The following is a 26,071-nucleotide window of genomic DNA, read 5'->3' on the forward strand; positions in this document are numbered from 1 at the left end:
AGACTGAGGATCTGCCATGATAATCAACTAAGATGTTAATTTAGATTTAAATAAAAAGGAGGGACTTCACTCACAGACTAGATAGGTAAGGACCATTTCTCCTGCTGGGTTTCCTTAACATCACAGCTGGCCAGAAATCAGCAGGGGTACTGTGCTAGGTTCAGCATTGATATAATGCAGTAGCTGTGGCAGAACCTGCCCCCTTCTCTAGGGTAGAGTATAGCGCACCTGTCGCACTCATGATGTTAGTTTTGATATGTCAACACCTCTCCGTGGTACAGGCAGCAGAAATTACTGGTTTTAGTAATCATAGAATCATAGCAGAGTTGGGCTGGAAGAGACCTCAGGAGGTCGTCTAGTCCAATCCCCTACACAGGTGGGCCCCTAGCCAGGTCTCTGTCATGCTTGGCCTTACAACCCTCTAAAGATGGGGATTCCAACGCTTCCCGCGGCAACCTGTTCCAGTGTTTCACCAACTTCTAGTGACATAGAATTTCCTGATATCCAACATACATCTCCTCCTCCATTGTGCTTTGTTCCGTTGTCTGCCACCACTAAGAACAGCCTCTCTCCATCCTCTTTGGAACCCGCTTTAATCGAAGGCTATCAAGTCCTCCATCACTCTTCTCTTCTGAAGACCAAATAAGCCCAGGTCCCTCAGTCTCTTCTCACAAGTCATACATTCCAGCCCCCTAATCTTTTCTGTTGCCCTCCACTGGACTCTCTCCAATTTGTTGTCAATTGTTTCTGTCTATTTAGAAGCATGGGAGAAGGACCTTGAAGTTAGTTTTATCAACACTTTAGACAGCACTGTGCTTGAAAACTACACTCAACTGATCATGCACTGGCATGACAATCTCCAAGGATGATATGCGGCCTGTTTCCTCCCCTTACCCCAGTAAAATATACACTGGCTGTGGGTGAAACTGGTTTCTGTGAAGTACTGAATCTATTCCGTGCCAAGTGAAATGACTTTCTGAAAGTAGTCATCAGGTGCCCTTGGCTTAGAGATAATAATGTCTCAGGCTCACTTTCCATGCCCATTGTGGTTGTCTGCAGAGCACAGATAGCTTTAAAGTTTTGACTAAGTGTGCTGCAAAGATAGGAGGAGGTTCATTCACAGAATCTGATCTACACAGTTGTGGCCTTGTACCTACATTTTGTGCACACCAACAAACATTTGCGTGCCCCTGACAATTCATTTGGCATATTCTGTGCAGTGCATGAATGGAATAATAAATAAACAATGGACTAAATAATACATTTCTGTAGTGCCTGATCAGCATGTGCTTTACAACCACAGCCAGTCTAGCCTCAGAACAACTTTGAGGGGAAATTGGCCTCATTATCACCTTACAGCTGAAAAATCAAACCACAGAGAGTTTGAGTGACTTGCTCACAATCACACACGGAATCAATGACAGAGGCAACAACAGAATCCAGAAGTTGTGGTTCACAGCCTGGTTGCAGCTCAAGGCCAACCTTTAGCAAGATGGCATGGGGAATTTTGCCTGCGTAAGGGCAGCAGGCTCTGATGTCTGACTGCATACCACACCGATCCCACCTCTCGCTCTATCTAACCTGACTCCCCTAACCTTGAGGAGCAAACGTTGAAAAAGCTTCTCGCTTCATCGGACAGTCTGAATCTGGCTCGGAACCTTTGCAGCGCGGCTGTTCAGCTTGCAGCTTCTAAATGCTAAATAAGCACCCAGACGACGTCCTGGCTCTCAATGGAGCTTAAAAAGAAATCTCAGACAGTGCACTGAGAGGTTGGCATGGCAACGTGGAAGAGAAAATCTGCAGCCCCTGGCATTCTTAGATGAAACAGCAGCTTGTTTATATGACTTGTTATTTTTCAAATGATTTGATGGCAGCCCTCTGAGGATGGAGGGGTCAGGGAGCAGAGTCCTGCATTGTATGTAGGGGCTTTACGTTTAATCTTTGTATGGTGCCATAATGCACCTGCATTTAATTAGACTCAGAGTGTAGCTGTGTTAGTCTTTCGCTTCAAGCCACCCTTCAGCACCTCAAAGACTAACAGCTTTATTTGTGAGGTAATGAGCTTTCGTGGGTAAGACCCACTTCTTCAGATTTGTAGCAAAAATGAGAATACTGTACAGGATATATCTGTAGCAGGGAGGAGCAGGTAAGGAAGAAGGGGGGAGTGAGCTATCGTTAATAGGACCTGTGGAAGGAGTAAATTAAGCTAAATGGGATGTCTGCCATTCCCGCCATTTCAAAGCTGGAGAAATTGTCCTTGTAATGCATAAGATAATTGAGATCTCTGTTAAGCCCCATCTGGGATAGGGGCAGGAGGCCTATAGGCAGCTGGCGGCATTGGAAACAGAATACAGTGTCTGCCTTCAGACTTGTGATTGTGGTTAGCAGTGAATTAATAGTGTATCAACCCTCCCAGACACTGGGTACCATAAAAGGAAAATGGGAGAAAGCGATCTGAAATGCACATAAGTGAGTGTGTAAGTGACTAGCACAGGGAGGGTGGTAAACATTGGCAGAGGTTCCCCACACCAGGATCCTCGGGGAACACAAATCTCTCAACTGCCTGTGGCTGCTAGAAAAGGCCATCGAGGCTTTAAAATGAGGCAAGTAACATATACTAAATCCTCTCGGGGCACAGTTAGCCAATGCAGCCACAGGATGAATTTACTCCAGGGATGAATTTGCCGGCTTCTTTGGAAGGAGCCATAAAGGAAAACCTGCAAAAAACTCACCCATCTACAGGAGTGAGAGTAGCTTACATTTCTTATGGTACTAACCTATCACAACCCACTCCCTGTGGGAGGGCGAGCTCTGGGCAGGGCATAGGAGGGTTGCAATATGAAAGTAGCAGTAAGAAGTTTAGTCTGGGGTACGAAGGGGCTGCGGGCAGAGGGTTGGAGTTACTGGGGGAGGTTCAGGAGTCAGAGCAAGGGGCTGGGGATGTCAGGGGGTGCAGAAGTCAGGGCAGGTGGTTAGAGAAATCTAGCGTTGCCAGGTGCCACTGTTATTTTCTTATTTTATAGTACACAATACATGCCCCTTACTTTGGAACTTCATGGCCACAGAGCCCATTCTACACATGCTTCTCAAAAAATCCAGAAGTGCCAGTGAGTTCAATGGGGCTCACTCAAAAATTAAGATCTCTCTAAGCACAGTCAGTCATAGCTTTTTTGGTAGCTTTGATTGAAATCAGTGGGCTTTTCGGTGATTTAAATTGCTTTGATTTAAATAAATCCACCCTGCTCCAATGGGACTTGAACATATGGTTAAAGTCAAGCACACGCTTACTTGCCCTTCCAGAACAGAGCTGCTTTCCAAAAACAGGGCCACACCTGGTTTCTCTAATTCCTGTTTCTAATTTCTGGTGTCCTTGGGCCCTTTCCCCTCCTGTTTTTGTGTATCTTACCCCAACTTAGACTGAAAGCTCTTTAGGGTTGAAGATGGTACTGTCCTATATGTTTTATGGCACACGCAACAAAGGGAATCTCTAACTGGTCCTGTCATGAGGGCAGGGGGCTGGACTCTAATGGCCCCTCGAGGGCCCTTCCAGTCCTAGTATTCTGTGATTCTATGATTAGGCCAACTACACTAGGCCCTAGGTAGTGCTGTGATCCAGCTTTAAAAAACCAAAACCATAACATTATCACACTTCTTTATGCAAGTGAACAGCAGACACTGAGTAAGAACACCATCAGCTGGTGCTTGGGGAGGTAAATTTCCCAGCCGGTGGCTCCACTCTGCTCCTTCTAGGCCCCGCCCCATCTCCAACTGTCTGACACCTTCCCCACTGTCTTCCTCTTCTCTCTGCTCACCCATTCCAGCCAAAGCTTTGAACCAAAATGAAGCAAAATGACATGGGGAGCGGGGGACGAATCTCCTATAAAATTTCTTTCTAAAGAAAATAGAACATGCTTTCCACTGCATGCCAGAGTGTGAAGACTGGACATGCAGAAGGTACCTAATTAAAAACACTAAATTTGGGAATAAAAAATGGCAGTCACAGTTTTTTTTTTATTTATATACATATGTCCCACTGGATACAACATTAAATATTTTGGAATACTTGGTGCAGCCCATCTCAGTTTTATGTTTTCTTAAACAGTATTTCTAAGCTGATTTTTATATTTTAAATATGCTCTTCAGCCTTCCTAAATAATCATTCCAGATTACTACATATTTAAACAAAGACATTATTTGAAATTAATTAGGTGGTATGTCTACATTGCAAAGTTATTTCAAAATAGCGGCCGTTATTTCAAAATAACTTTGCTAACATCTACACAACTCAACCACTATTTTAAAATAATTTTGAAATAGTGGTTCGCTTATATTAAAACTGGTAAACCTCATTGCACGAGGAATAGTGTCTATTTCAAAACGGCTATTTTGAAATAGGGGCTGTTGAGACAGGGAATAGAGCCTATTTCGAAATAAGCCATAGCGCGTCCAGTAGCTCTATGTCCATAGATGCTGTATTTTCAAATAGCTAAGTGTATTTTGTGTGTAGCAGCGTTATTTTGAAATAAGCTGTTCTGAACCGTCTCTTTGGCTGGGTCTACACATAGAGCTATTGTCGGCAGCTTCTGGATAATGAGCGGTCTCGCAATTGCAAACGGCCGCTCAAGAGCATTACTGCATGCCTAATAAGCATAGCCGCACAAGATGTCGCTGCCGAAGAAGCTGCTACTGGAAGTAAACAGGCCATGTAAATGTGCCTCTGCTGGCAAAAACCCCCTCTGTCATTCAGGCATAAGGGGCTAGCAGCGGAGGGGTCTTTTGCTGACAGAGTCACATCTACACGGCCTGTTTAGTGCCAGTGGCAGTGTCTGCTGGCAGAGAGATCTTGTGTGGCTATGCTAATTAGGCATGCAATAATGCTAATGAGCGGCCATTTGTAATTGCGAGACTGCTCATTACCATGAAGCTGCCGGCAATACCCCTCTGTGTAGACCCAGCCTCCCAGAGTAGCTTCTTTTGCAATAATGTTGCTGTGTAGACATACCTAGTCAGAGCCGTTTAGTGTGCTCATAACCGAATTCATCGCTTTTAGAAAAAGGGAACCCCGTCTTGTGTGATTTTCATAACCAGATGTGTTTATGACATTTCACTTGTGTTTCTTAAAATATGTTTGCAAAGATTTTAGGCATAACAATGGATTTACACTGGTTTTGGTGGAAGGTACCCTTAAAATTAGTTCATCAAATTGTCAGATGTAAAAGGGAAACTCATTTGTCAAGCTATCTGGGAAAAAAGGAATGTTTTCCATTTAAGGGCTGTCTTCACCACAGAGTGCAGCGCGAAAGGAGCATAGGGATGGATAGAAAGGGCAGGAAGACTTTGGAAGCAAGCTTTTATATTACAGTAGTTAAAATTAAAATGTGTATTTTATATAAGGGTGGCCTTTCCAAGAATTTATTAAAAAAAACCTACATCTGAATATCCAAGTGTTTAAGGCTAAAGGTGAATACTCGGACCGTGCATGTAAATACCTATGCAAGGATTTTTTAGAGATGTGATTTTATAAGATTCAGCCTCAAACTAAGGAAATCTTTAAAAGAAATTTTAAACCGCAATCCTGTTGACACTGGTTTTGTCAGTAAATTTAGGGTGGGCATATGCCTGCTGAACGGTTTTAGTTACTGCAGTAAACTCTTTCATATCTGGCATTCTATTATCCAGAACTCTCAAATAACCAGCGTTTTAACCATAAGTAAATTTTAGCTATACTTCCCATAAGTGCAGTATAGTGAAAGTAGATACAAATAAACACAGAAAATGCAGTGTAAGTTTCCAGGGTACAATACTACTGCTGTTGGCAAATAAAGTATTCTGCACATTCGTTTGTTTCTTAATATTTAATCTTGTTTTGCTTTATTGCTATGCATTGCTAGGTCTACCTCTCTATGATCCAGAATATTTTAATATCCAACAACCTCCTGGTCCCAGGGCTGCTGGGTATGAAAGAGTTTACATTATTTCATGGCTCTTTCACAGGATCCATGTTGTGCTAGTAGATCTGGCATGCTGAAAGGCTTTGCACTTTTAAGCTAACAGATACAGTTGGGAGGGGTGGGGGCAGAGTTACGTGCCTGCAAGCTGCAACAGCCTGTTGTAGGAGCCTTCAGGCATTGTCAGAATAGGAATAGGAAGAGGGGAAATGTTGAGCGTTAAGATTCAGGGGAGACATTGCCTCCCTTTGCCTCTTACACCCACCACCCACGCCATCTACTCTCCTGCTCCCCAGCCATTTGAGCTCAGGTGACAACCAGAGCAGTTTGAGGAGGGAGAGAGGTGGATATTAATAGTACAAACACTCTTGGCATTAAACCAGCTCACAAAGGAGCATGCAATTGGCCTGAGAGGATGAGCAAGACAGCTGCAAGAGACAGTCATACCTCTTGATGAGGGGTAGTGTGACCCATCATATGAGGCACTGGGAGCCTGGAATCTATCCTGGCTCTGCCACTGTTCCGCTGCATGACCTTGGACTAGTCACTTCATTTCCCCTCCACTCTTTGTTGGGGCTTGTCTATCTAGATTAACTCTTCAGGGCAGGGACTGCCTGTCACCGTGTATTTGTACAGCCCCCCAGCACAATGAGCCCTGGTTTTGATTAAAGTCTCAAGAAACTACTGCAATTTAATCAGACTACTTCTGACGCTCTAGTAATGGAGACAAGTATCGGAGGTAGCCATTTTAGTCTGTATCTTCAAGAACAATGAGAAGTTCCGTGGCATATTATAGACTAACAGATATTTTGGAGCATAAGATTTTGTGAGCAAAGACCCGCTTCACCAGATGCATGAATGGGGGCTGGTCTCTGCCCACGAAAGCTTATGATCCAAAACATCTGTTAGTCTAGAAGGTGCCACAGGACTTCTTCTTGTTCTAGTAATGGAGGAAGCAGATTGGTCCATTGCAAATAATGAGGGGAGAGTCCCAAAACTCCAGCTAGAGCAGCTATTAAGGTGGGCCAGAGGCAGTAGCACTGGAATGCAAAGTTCTGTCCAAGTGTGGCTCACAGCCCTGTGTCGTTGGCAGGAGTGGCTAAAGCCACGTGCTCTAGCACATGAGCTAAAGCCAGCTTTCTCTCAGCTAAGATTGTACAGCAGAGACTTCACTCTCCCTTGTCAGTGGTCTCAGGGCCTCTCGGTTTACACAAAGATGGAGGACAACGATCATCAGCAACAAATAAATCAGCCCATAATAGTGACTATGGTCAAGGTCTGCCTCTTTGTTGTGTATACTCTAGTTGACGGGATAGTCCTTCACAGAAGTCATGAAGGATGGGTCCAGAATTACTAGCAGCAATGCTCTGCCAGTTTCATGTCCTCGCAGTAGAAGCTGCCTATTCTAGAATGACAAAGGGCATCGTTGGAAATGTTTAAAAGCCAGTTTCAATGAACACAGGTTTTATGATATGTCATGCATGAATAGTGTGGTTGGAATGATGTGGTGTCAAAGGTTTGTTGTTGTTGTTTTTTTAATACAGATCCTAGCTTTGCTATTCCAGTTGTTGTATCAGTGGGTTCTCCACTGCCATTATTGATGATGATGTCTGGAAACATCAATTGCAATAAACTAGCCTTCTAGTTGCCATGACTACAGTTAGTTTTATTCAGCTCACCTCTCCATCCTTAAAGCACCTAAGCTATTTATGCATGGTTTCCTTATTATGCTAACATTATAAGAAAGAAAACTTTACAACTAATGTAACTAATAAATGGGGCACACCCAATGCAACTCATCCATTGTCTCTTCCAGCCAGATTCAATCCTAATGTATATGAATGCTGCTTCCGTGGAGTTACTCCACAAAGGCTGAGTTAACATGAGATTGGCAAAAGTGTCTGAGTGACTGGAAGCATTGACTGGAATTTTCAAAGGAGTTTTATGGAGTTAAATGATGGAAAGGTGAATTTCAGTGGGTGCCCAACTCTCTCAGGCACCTTTGAAACGCCAGCCATGCAACTATGTGCTCCTAAGTCACTTAGGCGCTTTGGAAACCTTTCCCTTGGGCATTCATGGAAAGACTTCTCAGTACCTACATTGAGGATAGATTTTCCAAGATCTAATCTCCTATTTAGGAACTGAAATAAGCACCCAGGTTTTCAAAGGCGTTAATCATACAGGGGTTCTCACTGCTCTCAACAGGAGCCATTGGGTGCTGAGCTATTTTGCAAATGTGACCATTTCCTGTAGGTGCCTAGATGGGAGCAGAACCCTTCTAAAAGTTTGGGTGAGGACTTCCAAAAATTTGGTCCTTTGTTTCTTCTGTGCTTTGAAGGGGACTAAGAGTCAACATCTAGGCATCATGACAGCTTCCTCAGCTCAGAGGAGAGACATGATCTCAAAAGCTGCACGATGTACTGAAAAGGGGTGGCAGAGAGAGAAAATACAGCTCCTCAAAAACAGGTTGAACCTCTGTCCTCTGGCACCCTCAGGCCCTGATCGGTGCCGGATGAGAGAATTTGCCAGACCATGGGAGGTCAATATTTTCTACCACATTACCAACACTTCCACTTCTTACTGGGCTCTTACAGTCATTTAAGGGTAAATTACAGCTAAATAACACCACAGAAAGCCAAGACTGGTGGCTGCAAACAAACTTTATGGGACCATGGGAAACACGGCCACACCCATGGTCAGTGGTCATCTGGCTAACTAAAATCATGCTGGATTACGGATGTTGCCGGATGAGAGAGTTCTGGACAAGAGACTGACTGATTCTTGAAATTCCTCAGACGGAGAGGGGAAACCAAACACAGATGTAGATTGGGCTACATTGCAAATGTTCATGTACACCACAGAAGAAGCCATTTACAGCAGTTATTAAACAGACAGAGCAAGGGACAGATGTTTTAGGTGGGAACGAGAATTACCCTGGCCTCCTTCCCAGCCCCCTCCTAATGAACCGTAAGAGGAGGAGCTATCCAGTGAATGGCAAAAAGTATTTCCCAAGGAAAGGACCAAAGAGCTAGCATCCTAAAGCTTCTATCTATGCCTTCTGTAAGAGTATAATTTGATCATCGCTGATATATTCAGATCTGTCTCTGAGAATGAGATTTATGTTACTTCTAACATGCAAACTTCCGATCTGTGAAAGGCAAGGCATGTTTGCTTGTGTCCATCTGCAAGAAAGAAGAGTAGCATAGAATAATTACTATCACCATTTCCTGGGGAAAAGGAGAGAGCGTTGGCATGCTTAATTAAAGTCTCGTCCCTGTGGGACTAAGCACTGAAACAATAAGAAGCTTTCCCAGAACACGGTAAAAATAAGGAATGGAAAATAAATATCTTTTAGCCCGTACTCATATTCATTCTTCCTAGCTATTTCGTTTGCTTCTCCTACCCCTTGTAATTTGTTCTATATGTATTCCAATGGAAAATGCACAATGGGACAAAAGGCAGGGAGGTTTCTCCTGCACACCAGACGTTATACAACTCATGCTGGAGACCAAAGATTTTTTGCGTCTCTCTTGTTTCCTGCCTCTTCCTGGCCCTTTCACTCTGTCACCAAACTCCTTCTCTCGACCTTGCCTTTATGTCCATTCCCTTACCCCGGCTCAGCACCCCACTCTGTCCTTTTCAGCCTCACTCTCTGCTCGACTCCAAAGACCGTCCCCCAACTCCCCAATTTCCAGCAATAGTTCTACATTCCCCTTCTTCTCCCATGTTACAACAATCTGTGGAACCCTTCTCCACTTACCACCCACCAATACACCATATATGCCCCACTGCAGACCAACCAACACATAGGCCCTACCACACACACCTCTCCAACGGATTTACATTATCTTGAGAGGGAGGCTGGGCCAACCATCTCACTGCTGGGCCATGGTGTTTGTGGCAATTGTTTGGCAACCTGTCCATTTCCTGCCCCTCTCGCCGCCTTTGTCAGTCCCACATTCGGCATGCGCCAAACAACCATCAGTTCTCCAATGTCGACAGGACAACAAAATACTTCAGCTCCAGCCACTACTCTGTGATTCTGGTAAGGTCCTTTTGGGGGCTCTTTCAGCCTTTTCATACTGTTAAAAAGTAAATCATCAGGTAATGAGCAATCCAACCCCCCCCCCACGCTACATACCTACATTAGATCTATAAAGAAAAAGAAGAGATTCACTGAGTCATTCTACATGACATGTTAAAACTACTTATGAGAAAAGATTTTATAATGAATCCAGCTATCTTTACCCCCCAATTATAAAAATTGGATAGATTAGTCATCACAGTGCTGAATAAAAAAGAAATGCAATAACAAATACCTCTTAAACATACTCAGCAACTACTAACTGCTAACTAACAACTGCTAACTAGAAGAGACTGAGACCTGTTTGTACTTGAGCTTCCAAAAAGGTTTTTGTCCTGTCCTTTTAGACAGGAGAGCCAGAGTTTCTTACAGTCTATGTTACAGTGGTTGCTTGAGAGAAAAGCTCTACGGCCGTGTCTACACTACCCCGCCCTTTCGGAAGGAGTATGTAAATGCCACGGACCAGAAATGCTAATGAGGTGCTGATAGTAATATTCAGCATCTCATTTGCATCACCGCAGCCACCTGGAGCGTCAAAAGTGCTTCCTTCTAATAAAAAACTAGCCATGTAGATGGGGCTACATCTACATTTTTCAAAAGCAAAAAAAAAAAAAAATTTGGAAGAAGAGCGCTTTTGAAATCAGAGTTTCCTTTCGAAGGAACCCTATCTACACCACTAGTTTTCAATTTGCAAGCAGCACTTCCAGTACTCCAGGGGGCTGCCGTTATGCAAATGAGGCAATGAATATTCATATCAGCACCTCATTAGCATTTTTGATCTGCAGTATTTATATACCCCTACCAAAAGGGAGGGGTAGTGTAGACACGGCCAATAAATTTAAGCTATGTCTACACAGCAGTGTTATTTTGGAATAAGCTATCCAGGAAGAGATTTTACAGAACAGATTATTTCAAAATAGCATTTCTACACACAAAATGAGTACCAAAATAGTGCTCAGCTCTTTCGAAATACAGCCTCCATACTAATCAGCTAGCAGGGCTCCCAGTGTGGGGCTGGAGACCCCTATTTTGAAATAACCCCTATTTCCTGTCTATACAGCCCCTATTCCAAAATATCTGTTTCAGAACAGGTGCAATTTCTCGTAGAATGAGGTTTATCAAATTCCAAATAAGCCAGCTGCTATTCTGAATTATTTTGAAATAGTGGTTTTGCTGTGCAGACACTCAGAACGTTCTTTCGGAATAGTGGCTATTTTATTTCTTCTTCATTTCCGCTGATGAAGTGACTTTTGCCTATGCAAGTTTATGCCCTAATAAATCTGCTAGCCTCTAGTGCTACAAGACTCCTGTTTGTTTTTACAGATACAAAGGAACAGGAGTATGTGTCTGAGACATAACAAAACTTTTGCTGCTCACAGGTGCTTAAAACCTCCCCCACCCCTGCCACATACACACAATGAACAACAAGGACACACCCTCACTCGTGGGAGCTTGACTTTCTCACTGAGAAGTCCCACTGATTTCAGTAAGATACTATTCAGTGGAACGTTGCAGAACCCGGCCCAGAGAAAAGATTGCAGGATTTGTCCTAGCAAAAGGAAAAGGGGAACATTACCACACTGATTGTGGTTTTAGTACTTCACGATATCACAACAGACCTGACTCTCATCTTCCCTACGTCAGAATTTCCACTGAGCATCTTGGGGATATACCTGAATTTCACCAGTCAGAAACCATATTCAACATCATTCATTATTTCAAGGGTACGCAAAGTGGGGGTGGGTGGGTGTGGGCCTCCTTGGGGTGTGTGCGTGAAATTTCATAAGGAGGGGGTGCAACACAATCATCTCCTAGATGTTTTTACATTCTACATGGAGTAAACTCTTTCATATCTGGCAGCCTTGGGACTAGGAGGTTGCTGGATATTCAAATATTTTGGATAATAGAGAGCTATACCTAGCAATGAATAACACAAAAGAAAAACAAGGTTAACTATTAAGAGAGAAACAAAAATGTACTTTACTAACAGTAGTACTGTACACTGTAAACTTATACTGCATTTGCTGTATTTATTTTATTTACTTTCAACATAGCGTACTTATGGAAAACCTAACTAAAACTTGCTTATGGTTAAAATGCCAGTTACATGAGAGTTCCGGATAACAGAATGTCAGATATGAAAGAGTTTACTGTACTTATTTTCTTACACATGCCAAAAGTGGTTTTTTTTTCTTATTCACATGAATATAACCAAAACTTCCGTCAGTTTGGATTACACTGGACAGGTTGCTAACTGCAAGGGCAAAAAGTGGGCCAGGACATACAAAATTTGGCCCATCCCATGTTATTTAAAGTTTTTACGAGCATACTGCCCATTGCTCTGAACCAAAATCAAGGCACTTCTGGGGTGAGCCTGGCGCCTACACTGATGAAGACATGGTCCTTGTCATGTAGGGTTAGGGCTACCCTGTCAACACCTAAAGTTTTATGATAAGTCACTTTTTGTGTAGTGGAACAATGGAAAGGCTAGGAAAAGAAACACTTCTTAAAGCACACACCATGGCGGTGTTCTCTGAGAGCTAGTACTGCTCATGTGAGACAATGCAATGAGCTCACCTTTGGGGCAAAGTACTCCAAAGCAAGGTATTACAGGAGAAGGGGGAAAAGGGGGAGACTGCTTTATCACCTGCTGTTTCTCTGTCTCCTGTGGACAGTTCTCCATTGATTCCATTCTCTTTGGTTCTAGAGTATGTGCCCTGTTGCCCGCGTTCACCATATCCTGCTTCTTCATCCTCTCTGTATGGAAATCCATTGGCGCTTCTGACCAGTCCAGCACCGGCACCAGCTTGCTCCTTAATTTCAGGGGAATGTGGGTGTGAAGAAGCCTCTGTTAGCTGACTTGAAGTCCAGTGCGGCGCTTTGGCTTCATCCTTCCTATTGTCGGCCATTTTTCCTCTGTTTCTCTCTCCTGTAATGACAGTAGGTAAGACAGATCAGCTATGGTCAGGCATGGTTTCCCTGGCCCAGCATTTACGACTCTAACATACATTTCATACATTTCCTCTATGTTGTCAGGGGAACGCAAATCGCTGCCAGAAAAGGGGTTTAAAAGTAAAAGTTGGCCTGACCGAACTGCTTTTTCAAATATATCAGAGAGGTTCAGACTGACTTCAATAGATTACACTAATTTCTACCACTCATTTCTTGATGGCAAATCGTTCAAGGGTTTGTTTCAGTGATTTAAAAAAAAAATGGACTGAAGTAATGGCAAATGAATCATTCCTCACAGAAACAATGACATTTCCTGGTGATGGAAGAAGAGAACGTGATAATGACTCTTCAGTTACAGCTCTTACTATCAGTAGTAAAAGTATTAATCACAGGTTGAAGGTCTATAATCCAGAACTTTTTTCTCTGGCAACTTTTGTAATCCAGCATGATCTGAGTTAGCTGGACGACCACTTATCTTGGGTGTGGCAAAGTTTCCTGTGGTCCCATAAAGTTTGTTTCTAGCCCACCAGTCCTGGCTCTCAGTGTTCTGTGTTGTTATTTACTTGTAATTTGCCCCTACATGTCTTCTAAGAGACCAGGTAAGCAGTGGAAGTGTTGGTAATGTGCGAGACAATATTAACCTCTTGTGGTCCGGCAAATTGTCTCATTTGGCACTGGTCAGGTGCTGAACTAGAGAGATTTAACCTGTATTAGTGGTACTGCAGTAGCACCAGAAAGCTCCAGTAACGGACCAGGACCTCACGGCGCTAAAACAAAAAGATGTTCCTTAACCTCACAGAGCTGACTATAGCCAGCTAGACATGACAGAAACAATACTTGTGGGTATGGATTTGGATTCTGAACCTATGTTTGCCTTCATCCCATTTAGATCCCTTCTTATTCATGATTTGCAAACTCACATTCACACACATTTCTTTTGCTCACATAAACGTCTGGGGAATAGCTGCTCTTCGTACAGCCCCTTGTGAATAAAGGTACTTATGCATGAGCACACATAATATAATCACGATATCTCATTTGTTACTCCCCTATTTAAAATGTGTCAGTCATTTCATCAGGGAGTAGGAAAAATACCATGGGACTTAGGCTTTGTTCGCACTGGGAGAAAAAAGTAGGATTTTATATCTAGAGTTAGCAATTTTAATGGGCAATCCTAATGGAGACAAGTCACTGTAGTTTTTACCAAGCAGGACGCAAGGTTCACCTAGGTTAGTTAACTGGCTATATAAAAGTTAAAAATTACTTACACTTTGTAGACAAAATCATAGTTGATCAAAGAGTGAATAGTCTAAGGCTCAGTCTACATTACTCAGGGTTGATCTTCTCGGGTGTGATTTTGCATAGCTATAAGCAATGTATCTGCAGTCAACTGTAAGACCTGTCTTCACTGAGGGAGGCAGATGGGAACATTTGCCCCATTAACCTCCCTTACTACTTGTGAAAGCAGAGGGTTGACTGTGGACCCCAGAGAGATCAATTTTGCACATCTTTACCAGACACACAAAATTGAACTCTGGAGATCAATGCTGAATAGGTCTACACTTACTGGGACATTGACCCTGAACTGTAAGCGTAGACTTACCCTAACAAGTTCATTAGGCCATATACTTTTGTGAGCTACAGCTCACTTGCTTTCTTTACTCCATCTGAGGAAGTAAGTTGTATCTCATGAAAGCTTATGTCCTAATATCCTAATTAAATTGTTGGTCTTTAAAGTGCCTCTGGACTCCTTATTCATTTTGATAAAGGTGATGGTTACAGTGGCAGCGTCACAAACCTAATGCTATTGCCTCCGAGTGTCCTTTCCCTTTCTAGTCACGGGCTTTTCATTCTCCGTGATCTCTGTGGGAAGGGTATTTGCATTCTCATCCGTGCTACAGAGAGTCCTCTATGGAAGTAACAGAAGTGCTTTCATCTTTAAAAGTAAATACAGTGGGTGAGTTTCAATGGGAATTATCTGTATCTGGGGGCAGAACTTGGCTCACTGTGCATAATAGATGGTTAGAGAGCGAAACAGTGAAGGATTCATTCTAGACTCTGTTATTCATGAAGTGCTCTCACAGTTTATCATGCTAGTAGAAACATGGGGAGTGAATCACAACATTTCTTTGTATTCACGCTTCTCAATGTACAAACTGTGCCCCTTATACAAACAGAGGTACAGAGCCCAGGAAGGATCCCAGCTTACCCACATGTATCTTTTATCATATTATGTTTTTGTTATTGAATGTACTGAATTCAATAGCAAATTAATTAATCAATTAGTGAATTCAATTAGTAGCATGGGGAAAAGATGCAAAGTGGCTAATCACTGCAGCGGTGTTTCAAAATAATGTTATGTAAGTAAATGAAAAGAATAAAAGGAACCATCAATCACAGAGTTAAATGACATCTTTAACAGAGATTTTAAAAGGCACTTTGCCCCTTCCACTGTAGATTTCTGTTTTCCTTTCCAAACGGCTATGAAAGCCTTTGAAAAGGGCACAACAGACAGCGTACATCCACTTGAAATGCCATGTTTCCGGAGTTCACAATAATTGTGACATTTATCACCCCCTCACTCCTTTCTGATTCCTGTATTAGTTAATTATGAAATAGCATGCTGAAACAATGTGGGGGACAACATCTTTGCACAAGTACTAAGGGAATCAATGAGAGGCTGTGTGACTTTTGACCCGCTGCTCACAAACAGGGAAGAATTGGTAGGGAAAGCGGAAGCAGGCTACAACCTGGGTAGCAGTGACCTGAGATGGCTGAGTTCAGGATCCTGATCAATGGAAGAAAGGAGACCAGCAAACCATGGGCCCTGGACTTCAGAAAAGCAGACCTTCAGGAAACTGATGGGCAGGATCCCCTGGGAGGCCAACATGAGAGGGAAAGGAGTCCAGGAGCACTGGATGTATTTTAAAGAAGCCTTATTGAGGGCACAGGAACAAAGCGTCTTAATATGCAGAAAAAATAGCAAATGCAGCAGATGGTCAGGATGGCTTGACAGGGAAACCTTAAATGAGCTTAAACACAAACAGGAAGCTTAAAAGAAGTGGAAATTTGGACAGAAAACTAGGCAAGCAGATAAATATAGTGCTCGAGCAGGCAGGGGCGTAATCAGGAAGGCCAAAGCGCAACTGGAAGTACAGCTAGAAAGGGATGTGAAAGGAAACATGAAAGGTTTCCGCAGGCAGGGAGGCAATAGACGGCTGGTCAGAGAAGGTGTGGGACCCTCACTGAACAAGGGAGGTAACCTAGTGACAGATGATGTGGAAATAGCTGAAGTACTCAATGCGTTTTTGCCTCAGTCTTCCCAGGTGAAACAAGCTCTCAGTGCCATGCAAGGGCTCAGGGCAGCCATAGCTAGGAGCATGGCCCTCCTCCCCTGGCAATGGCAATGGGGTCATCCTGAGTCATCCCCTCCCCACAGTGCCCCAGCCCTCCCCGTGCCGCAGGCCCCACCCCTTCTCCGTTCCATTCACACCCTGACCTCTGATCCCCTTCCCAACCAGCTTGGTTGGGGATTACCTGGGACAGGGACAGTACCAAATTCAGAAATAACCTATTTCAAATTTAGGCTGCCACATAGACCTAGCCAACGAGCGACAGGCTTTGCTCTATCACCTTTTACTTCAACACAATCCCAATTCTCCTGCAACATAGGCTTCTACTCAAAAGAGGCTAGCCCTTCCCTCAGGAGTTCTGCTTAATTGGGTAAGCAACACTCCGTACCCCCAGCAGCATTATGTAACACTTGTAATTAATTAAATCTTTCCTGTTAAAATGGTAACCAAAGCCAACTTTGCAGTGCCAGTTACAACTGTTAGGCCAACCTTGCCTTGTTGTGAACAAGGCTTAACAGTACCATTACACAGGGCAGAGCAGTAACACCAGAATCCATCCGCGAGGCCAGTGCTCCTTGCAGGACACAGAGCAGATCTCTGTGGTGAAGCCCCATGAACCCATCTCTAGGTGGCGCATGAACAGCTGACAGAGTGGGCACAGTGGGGTCAGCTGATACACCACGGTGGATCCCCCTGCTCAACTCACCCATGGAATGGTCATGACACAACCACAAAGGGAGCCCTAGCTACAGGAGTGGCTGCGGAGATACACTTCATGGACCCAAACTATTCAGACAGTGCACAAACCATAGCACTTGGCTCTGAGGTAAGCTTCCCACCACTTAAATAGAGAAACCTTGGCCATATAATCTCTTTAGTCTTTTAGAACCAGCATTGTGCCTGAAGAAACTCAAATATTTAGCTCTCAGCACAAAGTTAAGCTCACCATGAGTCCGTAGCTAGGTACAGTGTTTCGCAGCTGTCTCACCTTTTAATGGGTGTGTATATATTTTTGTTACCTCATATATCTTCTCACCTGATACGTCTCCCAGTCTCCTGGTCCAGCTGTATCAAGCCAAAGTGCTCTCAACTCAGGACATGACAATTCCTTCACGATACAGTTGAACAAAAGCAAACTGTGCAAAACCAGAAAGAACTCGGGGTTTAATTCTTTCTGATACAAACTCCCCTGCAGTGCGTTCTGTGACTGCAGTCCTACCAGAAAAGTTTTGTGGTATGTGATTTCTAAAAGCACACATCATTGGGCCAACTCTACTCAAGAGCTAATTAACAAAATTACCAATTGATCCCAAAGTTAGTGTATGCTATGACTCTATGAACAAATATGTTTTGGGATAGAATTATTCATTGCTCGTAATCTGAAACCCTCTTCATCTCAAGCACCTCTGGGGATAAATTGACTCCCATAGTTACATATACTACACTCATTTCTTTCCCACCATTCAAACTACTAATTTGAAGTTTCTGTACAGTACCCGAAACCCTAGGCACCTAAATATAATTTCTGATCAGTAAAACCTGCACAGAATGTTTATGTAACTCCCATTTGTGATCATTTCTTTGATAATTTAGTCTCAATAAATTGTAAACCATAAGCCAATAGCTGTGCATTCCTCATAAACTATTTTATCTTCAAATATTCTCTGTGTTCATTGTTCCTTCCTCCAGCTACAAAATAGATGGAAAAACACAGAGCTGCTTGAAGAGTGGACTGAAAAGAAGAACCTCACTGTGTGAAGACTGGGTCCATCAATGAGGGCAGGGCAAGGGCAAAGGCCAAGGGCTCAGTAAGTCAAAGAGGCCCTGAGCCACAGGCCTTTTAAATTGCTACTGGAACCCTGGGCAGTGTGCTCCAGACGGTATGGTTAGGGGACAGTGCGGTACGGTGTGGGCTAAGGACAGGCTGCCTAGTGCATCTGAAGCTTCAAAAGCCTTCCTACGCATCTCTCTTCTGGTGTAGAACTCAGGGCATGAAGGGACGAAGAAGAGAGAGTTGTCGCAAAAGTTGTTTCTATCTATGTGGTCTGCATAGCCAGGGCTTTGGGGTGTGTGGAATTGCTCTAGTTTTCTGGCTTGGAATCCGACTTTTGCCAATGAAGGAATAAAAGTCAGATTTCCAATTAGACTGTTCCCTTTTAAAACCGAGAGAAATAGTTGATGTGAGCAGAAGGAAAACAATCACATTGCTTTTTAAAAGCCTCTTTAAATGGGTTTTGGACACATCAGTTTGTTCTTTGTTGATCTTTTGTTGAGGTGCAGAGTTTAATCACTGTGCACTGTGTTTGTGCTACATCCCATAATCCACTGTTTTTCATTTGCTTAGTTACAAAGTATCAGAGCCATTCTTTAAGCCTAGATGTTTAACTTTTCCTTCAAGTACAAAGGGCTGAGTCAAAAGCCTATTGAAGCCCAAGGAAAGATTCTTCCTGCCTGTTGGATGAGGCCCAAACTGAGCCTACACCTTATACAGAGAACAACAACAACAATGGAAACTTGGGAACCAAAATTTAAAAAAAAAAAAAAAATCTAGGCAAAGAGTCAAAGATATCTGCCCTCCTGAATCATAATATTAAAGGCACAAAATTGGAGATCATATTTGATTTGAAGGTCCTTTAAATTTAACTAGTAGGGGCCTTCTTCTGATTTCACCCTAGTTTCACAACATGTTGATTCTAATTACATCAGTGGAGTTACTATTGATTGACTTTGATCTAAGAACAGAATCTGGCTCTTTGATTCTAGGATTCTGTGATTCACTATTTGCACTGCCCTGGTGTGCTTCCTTTCTATGATGGTGTGTAGAGACCCAGACACTGAGGTATCTCCTTGGAGTCCATCGGTCTGTGAAATGCTTGAATTCAACAGGTTGCAGCCTTCCCAAGGCATGTCTTCAATAGTGGTCTGACCCTCTTTTAGAATACCTGGACTGCAACCAAAATGTTCTTTTGTGACTTTGGTGGCTATAGATATGGATGCAGAGCCAGAGGCATCCAAGGAGTCTTGCAGCTGCCTTTACCATTAACTGGCCTTGTGAAGCCATTACCTTCCATTCATTTCTGGTCTCTTGAGGAAGACTCTCAGATAGCTGTAAAACCTCATTCCACTGCATAACAAAACAAGATAATTGACTCTACAGATCTGTGAAGTTGCAGTTCCTCACCAGCAGATCCAACTTCAATCCAGATGGAAGAGGCTGAGCTTCCACAGAGGTTAACTGGGCCACATCTCTGTCCCATAAAAGAATGGCAAATGACACTGTAAAGATCAGAACCAGTGGTGCATGTGATCTGCAGGAACAAAGACATCCTTCAAGGGCCACTCTCAAGAATCAGTCTAGGTGAAGGTGAAGACCTCCTCGAAGAACTCCTATTGCCACACAGAGATGAGGATGCCAATAAAGAAAATTCCTATGACTGACAAGTACATTTCTGAGATACAGAATAAAGAACGTGGGATTTCACATGAGAGGTAGCCACCAGCATTGTCAAAGTCAGACAGATATTTTCTTCTACAGTACCATAGGTTCCAATGTCCAGCAGAGTTCTGCACATAGAAGACAAACGAGAAGTATCTGACAATGGAGACTCTGGTTCAGAGTAAATGTGAGGCCCATAGGACATATGAAAGATGTCTTAGCAGAGAAAGGCAGCAATACTAACAAACAGGGATGACCAGTATCAAAGCTGAAGTAGTGAAAAATGTCATGGCCAGATGCAGTGCCAACAATTATGAGGTACCCGGTGCCAATTACAATGGAACCAAGGAAGCGATGCCGATGACAGAAGGTGCAGAATGCACTACCACCTCTAAGGAACACAACATCACCATTTCAGAAGACTCATGGCACTGACGCAGTTTCAGAGGAGTCTGCCACCATGACAACTCTCAGCCTTCTTCTTGGTCAGTATGGGAGTTGGTGATCAGTGCCGGGTCCTTCCTGGAAATCTTTATTCTTTTCTACCTTGGGCAGCGGGAGCCATAGACTGATGGGAAGAATGCTGAGGAGAGGGTTCAGACAATTTTCAAGCAACGTGGGGTCTTTTACAGCAGCGATTTTCCACCTGTTTTTATCATGACCTAGTTGAACAAAATTATTGATGTTGATGATCCACTGTAATTGTATCTTTTGACAAGAGCGCCGGCTGCGGATGAGGGGTTTGGGGTAGTGTCGTGGCCTCTGGGTGACAGCAGACTGGGGAGCAGGATTGGGGACACAGCCTTACCTCTGGTAGCCTGTAGTCAGCAGCACAACAGGGTGCTAAGAAAGGCTTCTTGCCTGTCCTGGCACTGAGGTCAGCAGGAAGTCCAGCTCCTATGTGGAGGCACGCAAGCGACTCTGTGTGCTGCTCTCACCCATAGGCACTTCCCCCCACCTCCCTGCACCTACTGGCCAGAAATTGTCCAATGGCAGGTTGGATCTAGTGCTTGTGAGCTGTTCTCACCCCAGAGCCCAGTGACCATCCCACCTAGAAGCTGGACCTGCTGCTGGCTACTTCTGTGACACAATATGGTCCATGATGCCAAGACAGTCAAGAAGACTGACTTAGCATCTCTGCTGGTCACCTGGTTACCCTAGTGCAAGGTGACCCAGTGCCTGGGTCACAACCCCTAGTTTGAAGACCCATAAATTTACATCAGATAAAGATTTGGTCACACACACACACGCACACAGTCATCCAAACAGTTCCAAATTTCAGCCAAAAGACTCAGTTTGAGTTCAAAGTTAGGAAAGAATCTTAATTTGGCTTTTAGTGAAATCTGAACTTGCTGATCATCCTTGCTACATCATCTGAATTCCAATTGTGCCTAATACCCCTAGCAATGGACCATGACTTCCTTTATGTCAGGGACTGTACAACCACAAGAAAAATAACTGAAATGGGAGAGGAGCTCTCTTAAGCAGTTTGTTACATCTTTCTGCTCAGCCAGAAAGTGAATTTTCCCATTATAAATGTTCTAGTGTTCTTTGCATAACTTCCCACTCCTGGCTTGCCTGTCTTTAATTTTACTGGAATAATCTAATTGGAAATTAAATCTTTCTACACGGTACATTTTGGTTGTTGTATGGGGTGAGTAAATGGAGATTTTCAATTCTACGTTAAAGTCTTAGTTAAATATGTACATGTCCTGATGACTTAGTCTTTATTTGCATTTTTATAGGCTGGCTGTATTTCATTACTAATGCCATTATAAAGGATTCTTGACCTCCTTCAAAAAGCTGGAAAGAACAAGAGAAACCTCTCCACTTAAATAGATTTACCTGTTTCCAGAAAGAAAGATCCAAATAGCTCAGCTAGGCTATTTCTACACTACAGTGATCTTTTGAAGAAAATCCTTCCAAAAGATCTCTTCCAAAAGAACTTCTTCCAAAAGAGTGCATCCATGCACGAAAAAGCAGATCAAAAGAATAATCTGCTCTTTTGAAAGAATGGGTCAGGGATCGAAAAATCAGGCACCAGGAGGACTGTTCTTTTACAAAAAAACACCTGCGAAGCATCTACATATTTTCTGTCGAAAGAAGCGTTCGACAGAGGGCACTCTTCCTGAAATGGGAGTGGAAGAGTGCTCTCAAAAAGAACATTGCATTCTTTCGATTACATTTCAAAAGAACGTTTTTTGTGTGTGGACACTCTGCTGGAAATCTTGAAAGAGCTCCTTCTTTCGAAAAATATTTCAAAAGAACTTGCTAGTGTAGACATGGCCTTAGCGTAGGTCTACACACCAAAGTTATTTTAAAACAACTATCATTTTGAAATAACTAATGTAGCATCTACATAACACAACTGCTATTTAGACATAAATTTGCAACAGTGGCAGTCTTATTTCGAAATTGGTAAATCTCATTTCATGATGAACAGTGCCTATTTTTTTCCAGGAAGAAGGGTTCTTTCCAAAGCAGTGTTTATTTTTGAAGGAAGCCCATCTATACAGCAGGTTTTGCTTCCAGAAAAGGCTCTTCCGGAAACAAGATTGTGTGAGAATATGCAAATGAGACATGAGATATGTAAATCCATGCCTCCTTTGCATTTCTGATCTCTCTCATTTGCATTCCCTTTTTGAAAGGGGAATGTTGTGTAGACGCAGCCTTATAGAGCATGTCCCTATGCTATTTGTATCCTGTAGCTTTCCACACCTCCATCCTCCCCACATAGTCACTTCAGAACTTTGGTAAGGAGAAACTATACTTTCCACTACAATGTTATAGCTGGGCCAGAACTCCTGAACAACAGCACTTCAGGGACCATATCCTTTAGAATGGGATTTGCAAAATAAGAGAAAATAACCTGTATCAGAGCTTGCCCCTTTCAGCAGAGAAGTAAACCCAGAAAAACAATCTAGAGTCACAGGAAAAAAGCAAATGTATTTTGCCACGAGGCAATCACTTTCTCTGTTCAGAGAAACCTGATTTATAACTGTGGTTCTCTATGCATGAAGTTCACCTTTCTAGTCCACCCTTCACAAAACCCTATTACTTGAGATTTGCCCAGGAGCCTAACTAGCAGTACATCTAAATTACATAGAAGACTGACCTGGTGAGAGATGATTTTCCAGAGTTTGATTTTGTGCACCTGGTAGAGATGTGCAAAATTGAACTATCTGGGGTCAACAGTCAACCCTCGTACTCCTCAATATCATAAGAAGTAAGGGAGGTCAATGGGAGAAAATCTCTGTGAAACATCCAGGTAAGTCAATTGCAGATGAGTCGATACTAGCTATTCAACTGCCGTGGCTAGTATTGTGTACCTGCAATCGACTTAGGTGCCTTGTGTAGACGTGCCCTAGGACTCAAGGCAGAATTCAGCATAAAGCAGCATTGATGCTGCTCTCAAGAGAGTCAATAAGAAAACTTTCAATGACAAAATTTGACATCTGCAGGAACAGAATTGGGATCCATGTAAATGCAGTACTGCCACAAGGAACCTGGCTCAGCTCTACGTGACATTCATCAACATTGCATTCTCTTGCTCAACATCCACTTGATAAAGCATTTTACACTTTGGGGGAGGCTCAGCTCATTCCAGCTGGAATAACTCCACTGACCACTGACTGTAATGGATCTCTGAAAATTAGGATCAGGCAGCTCAGGATCTGCCTCCTTTTCTGCTTGACTCAGTGACAAATGAACTGGACAGCCACTGTTCCATCCAATGCTTTTGGGAACCCCATGCACTGCTGTAATGGGGTCCACTCGCTCGTGAGCGCCCATCTGGAGTGAAGGGTACCACAGGAAGTCTTGTCTGGTTGCCGTCAAGGTTCTAAGGGTGGGATCCGACTAACCCTGTCCACAGTACTGTCAGTTCCTATATTAGACCTGGGGGCAGTCTCCAGCCACTGGGCCTGGGTCTTGCTCAGATCTAGGTTCAGCCCACACTCAGAGCTGTGCATAGTGCTTCCGGTCTCCCAGTCATGATATGCACCTGCCTGGGTGGAGCCCTAACCCAGCAGCTTCTTTAATACCAGACTCCTGGGTCCTGACTGCTTGCCACAGAGACAGAGATAGAGCCACTCTATCCTGCCTGGAGGACCTCTCTTCTGTTCATCTCACTGTGATGGAGTGTGGCAAGGCCTCTGGCCTACTGTAGGGCTTTGGGGCTTAGTCCACCCCATCATAATTGCCTATTGAAATCAATAGAAAAAACTTTCAAGAGTCTAAAAAGCATAGCAGTCATTCAGCATTGGACCACACCCTGTATTTGGATGGGGCTTCATATATCTCCCATTAATTATCCTAAATGAGGTGACATTTTTCACCATTCTAGAAATATTGATAAATTCTTTACACTTAGAACAGCAGCAAAATATTTTGTCTGGCTTCCAAAAGCTCAACATTTCCGCCAGCTGAAATTCTGCCTGAAACAAACATCGGCTTGTTTAGAAACAGTGAACATAAATTGGGTTTTATAAAAAAGTATTTTTTTTTTCATTTTCGTCTGTCGTGAGGATGTAGTGCTTGTGAAAGTTGCCATAGTAACAGCCCTAGCAACAGCACGGTCCTCTCTTTATTCACCAGATGGGTACAGTGGCCCAGTCTACTGCCTGCGAACATTCAGGCCCACGTTTTCAAGTGTGGTCTCTGAAATGGTGCCAACAAAATTGTGTTTATATTTGCATGTGCAAATTAGCTAAATAGCTACGCAGCTTCATAATTTACATATGTAAATGCTTATTTGTGAAGATCAGGCATGAGAAGAAAAGATTGAACATTTGCTAGGGAGACATTTTGGAACATCATCTTGAAAATGTCATTGTTTTCTGACTTGCTTTGTCAGTCACGTTGATTTGATTTCGTCTCTTTTCTCTTTAGCAGTTCCCTGATCCATAGCAGCTAGGATTTGGTTACTGTGAACACATTTGATTGCGCTAATGTATACTTACCAGTGGCTGCTCTCTCCCCACAGAACTAACTTCTGTGGGAGCTATTCCGATCCAGGGAAAGGCAAAGAGGGCCACTGGTCCAGATTTGCTACATAATCTAGCTCACTTATCACAGTCCAAAACAAGGACACTAACTATAGTAAAAAGTTTTATCTGAACCCCAGTTCATGTAAATTAATACCAGTTAGGTCACTGTACACAAAACATTTTATTTTGTTCAGTGAAAACTGAAAAAGATAATTATTTAAAAGGGGTGATTCCAGGTATAAATAGATTTACATCTTTGGCTCTCAAAGATCCCATTTGACTTTAAAATAACTAATTTCTTTCCCACCCATGCAAAAACAAAAAAAAAGAAGTTGAAACTATCCAGTCACTTTTTTGTGATGATCTTCACTGCTCCCTCTATGTCAGATACTTTCAAGAAGAAACATATATGCCTAGGGAAACATCCAGGCTTCCCTTTCCATGTAAGCATATGCCAGGAAATAGACAACCCAGAGCAGAATTCTGATGTGCAACTTTTTTTTGCTCGTTCCAGACTCTGCCTACAAACGTACAGATCTTACACTCCACATATCCCATAGCAGCTGGACTACCATGGGATATTGTGAGGATAGTCTGAGTTGAGGGCACAGTCAGCATTTTTCGATGTGCTCTCTGTTATGTTGTTTGGAGTCACTGAGTTTAGGAAGAAATCACTTGAACACAGAGAGCTGCTTCTCCCCTAATGATCTAACTCAGTTACTACAAGAACAATCAGGTCTAGATCACAACAGCAAACCAATACACGACACACTCCCTGACCTAACCCCCTGCAAATGACCTCCCCTGTTTGGAGGTATGCTCTATGTTGGCTGTTGAGAAAATGCATGCATGAGACTTGTTATGAAAGAAATTCACATTACTACTGCTTTTGCACCATGAGTCTATACATATTTCTGGGCTCAGAGGAGACAGGACATGAAGCAGAGTGCTGGAAGAATATTATAAAATGTTTCCTCTGTGTGAAAGTGTCACTTCAGTTCAGCAGACCCCAGGTGATCTATTGTCCATGAAATTAATTCATCTTCGGAGCACTGTTAGAAACATTTTTACACAGAAGTATGAGTCACATTTCCAGTTCTTAAACAACTATGCCACTGCTCAGGTGCCTGGCAGGTAATCTCCCCTGAGAGCCACAGCAGACTTCGGAAAAGTAAACATCAACACATGGACTTAAATGAAAGAGTGCCTTGTACATGATTCATGGTGTCACACTCTTAATTAAAAGCCAAGATGGCAACAGGAAAGAAAGCAATAAGCCCTGCTCTATTGTCTTTTGTAGCTTAGACTTG

At 43.0% G+C, this 26,071-nt stretch overlaps 1 protein-coding gene across 7 annotated transcripts in view; it reads right to left on the reverse strand.

The window, feature by feature from the left end:
* Positions 1-26,071, reverse strand: part of MAP2 (microtubule associated protein 2) — a 278,566-nt gene that overhangs the window by 89,579 nt on the left and 162,916 nt on the right. For all 7 annotated transcript variants that reach the window (XM_075001215.1, XM_075001213.1, XM_075001206.1 and 4 more), the window contains one exon: positions 12,680-12,961. In XM_075001215.1, the coding sequence (XP_074857316.1) occupies positions 12,680-12,941 (262 nt within the window). In that variant the 5' untranslated portion in view covers positions 12,942-12,961. The remainder of the gene's footprint in view (positions 1-12,679; positions 12,962-26,071) is intronic.

Source organism: Carettochelys insculpta, chromosome 8 (genome assembly GCF_033958435.1).
Source record: "Carettochelys insculpta isolate YL-2023 chromosome 8, ASM3395843v1, whole genome shotgun sequence".
Lineage (NCBI taxonomy): Eukaryota > Metazoa > Chordata > Testudines > Carettochelyidae > Carettochelys > Carettochelys insculpta.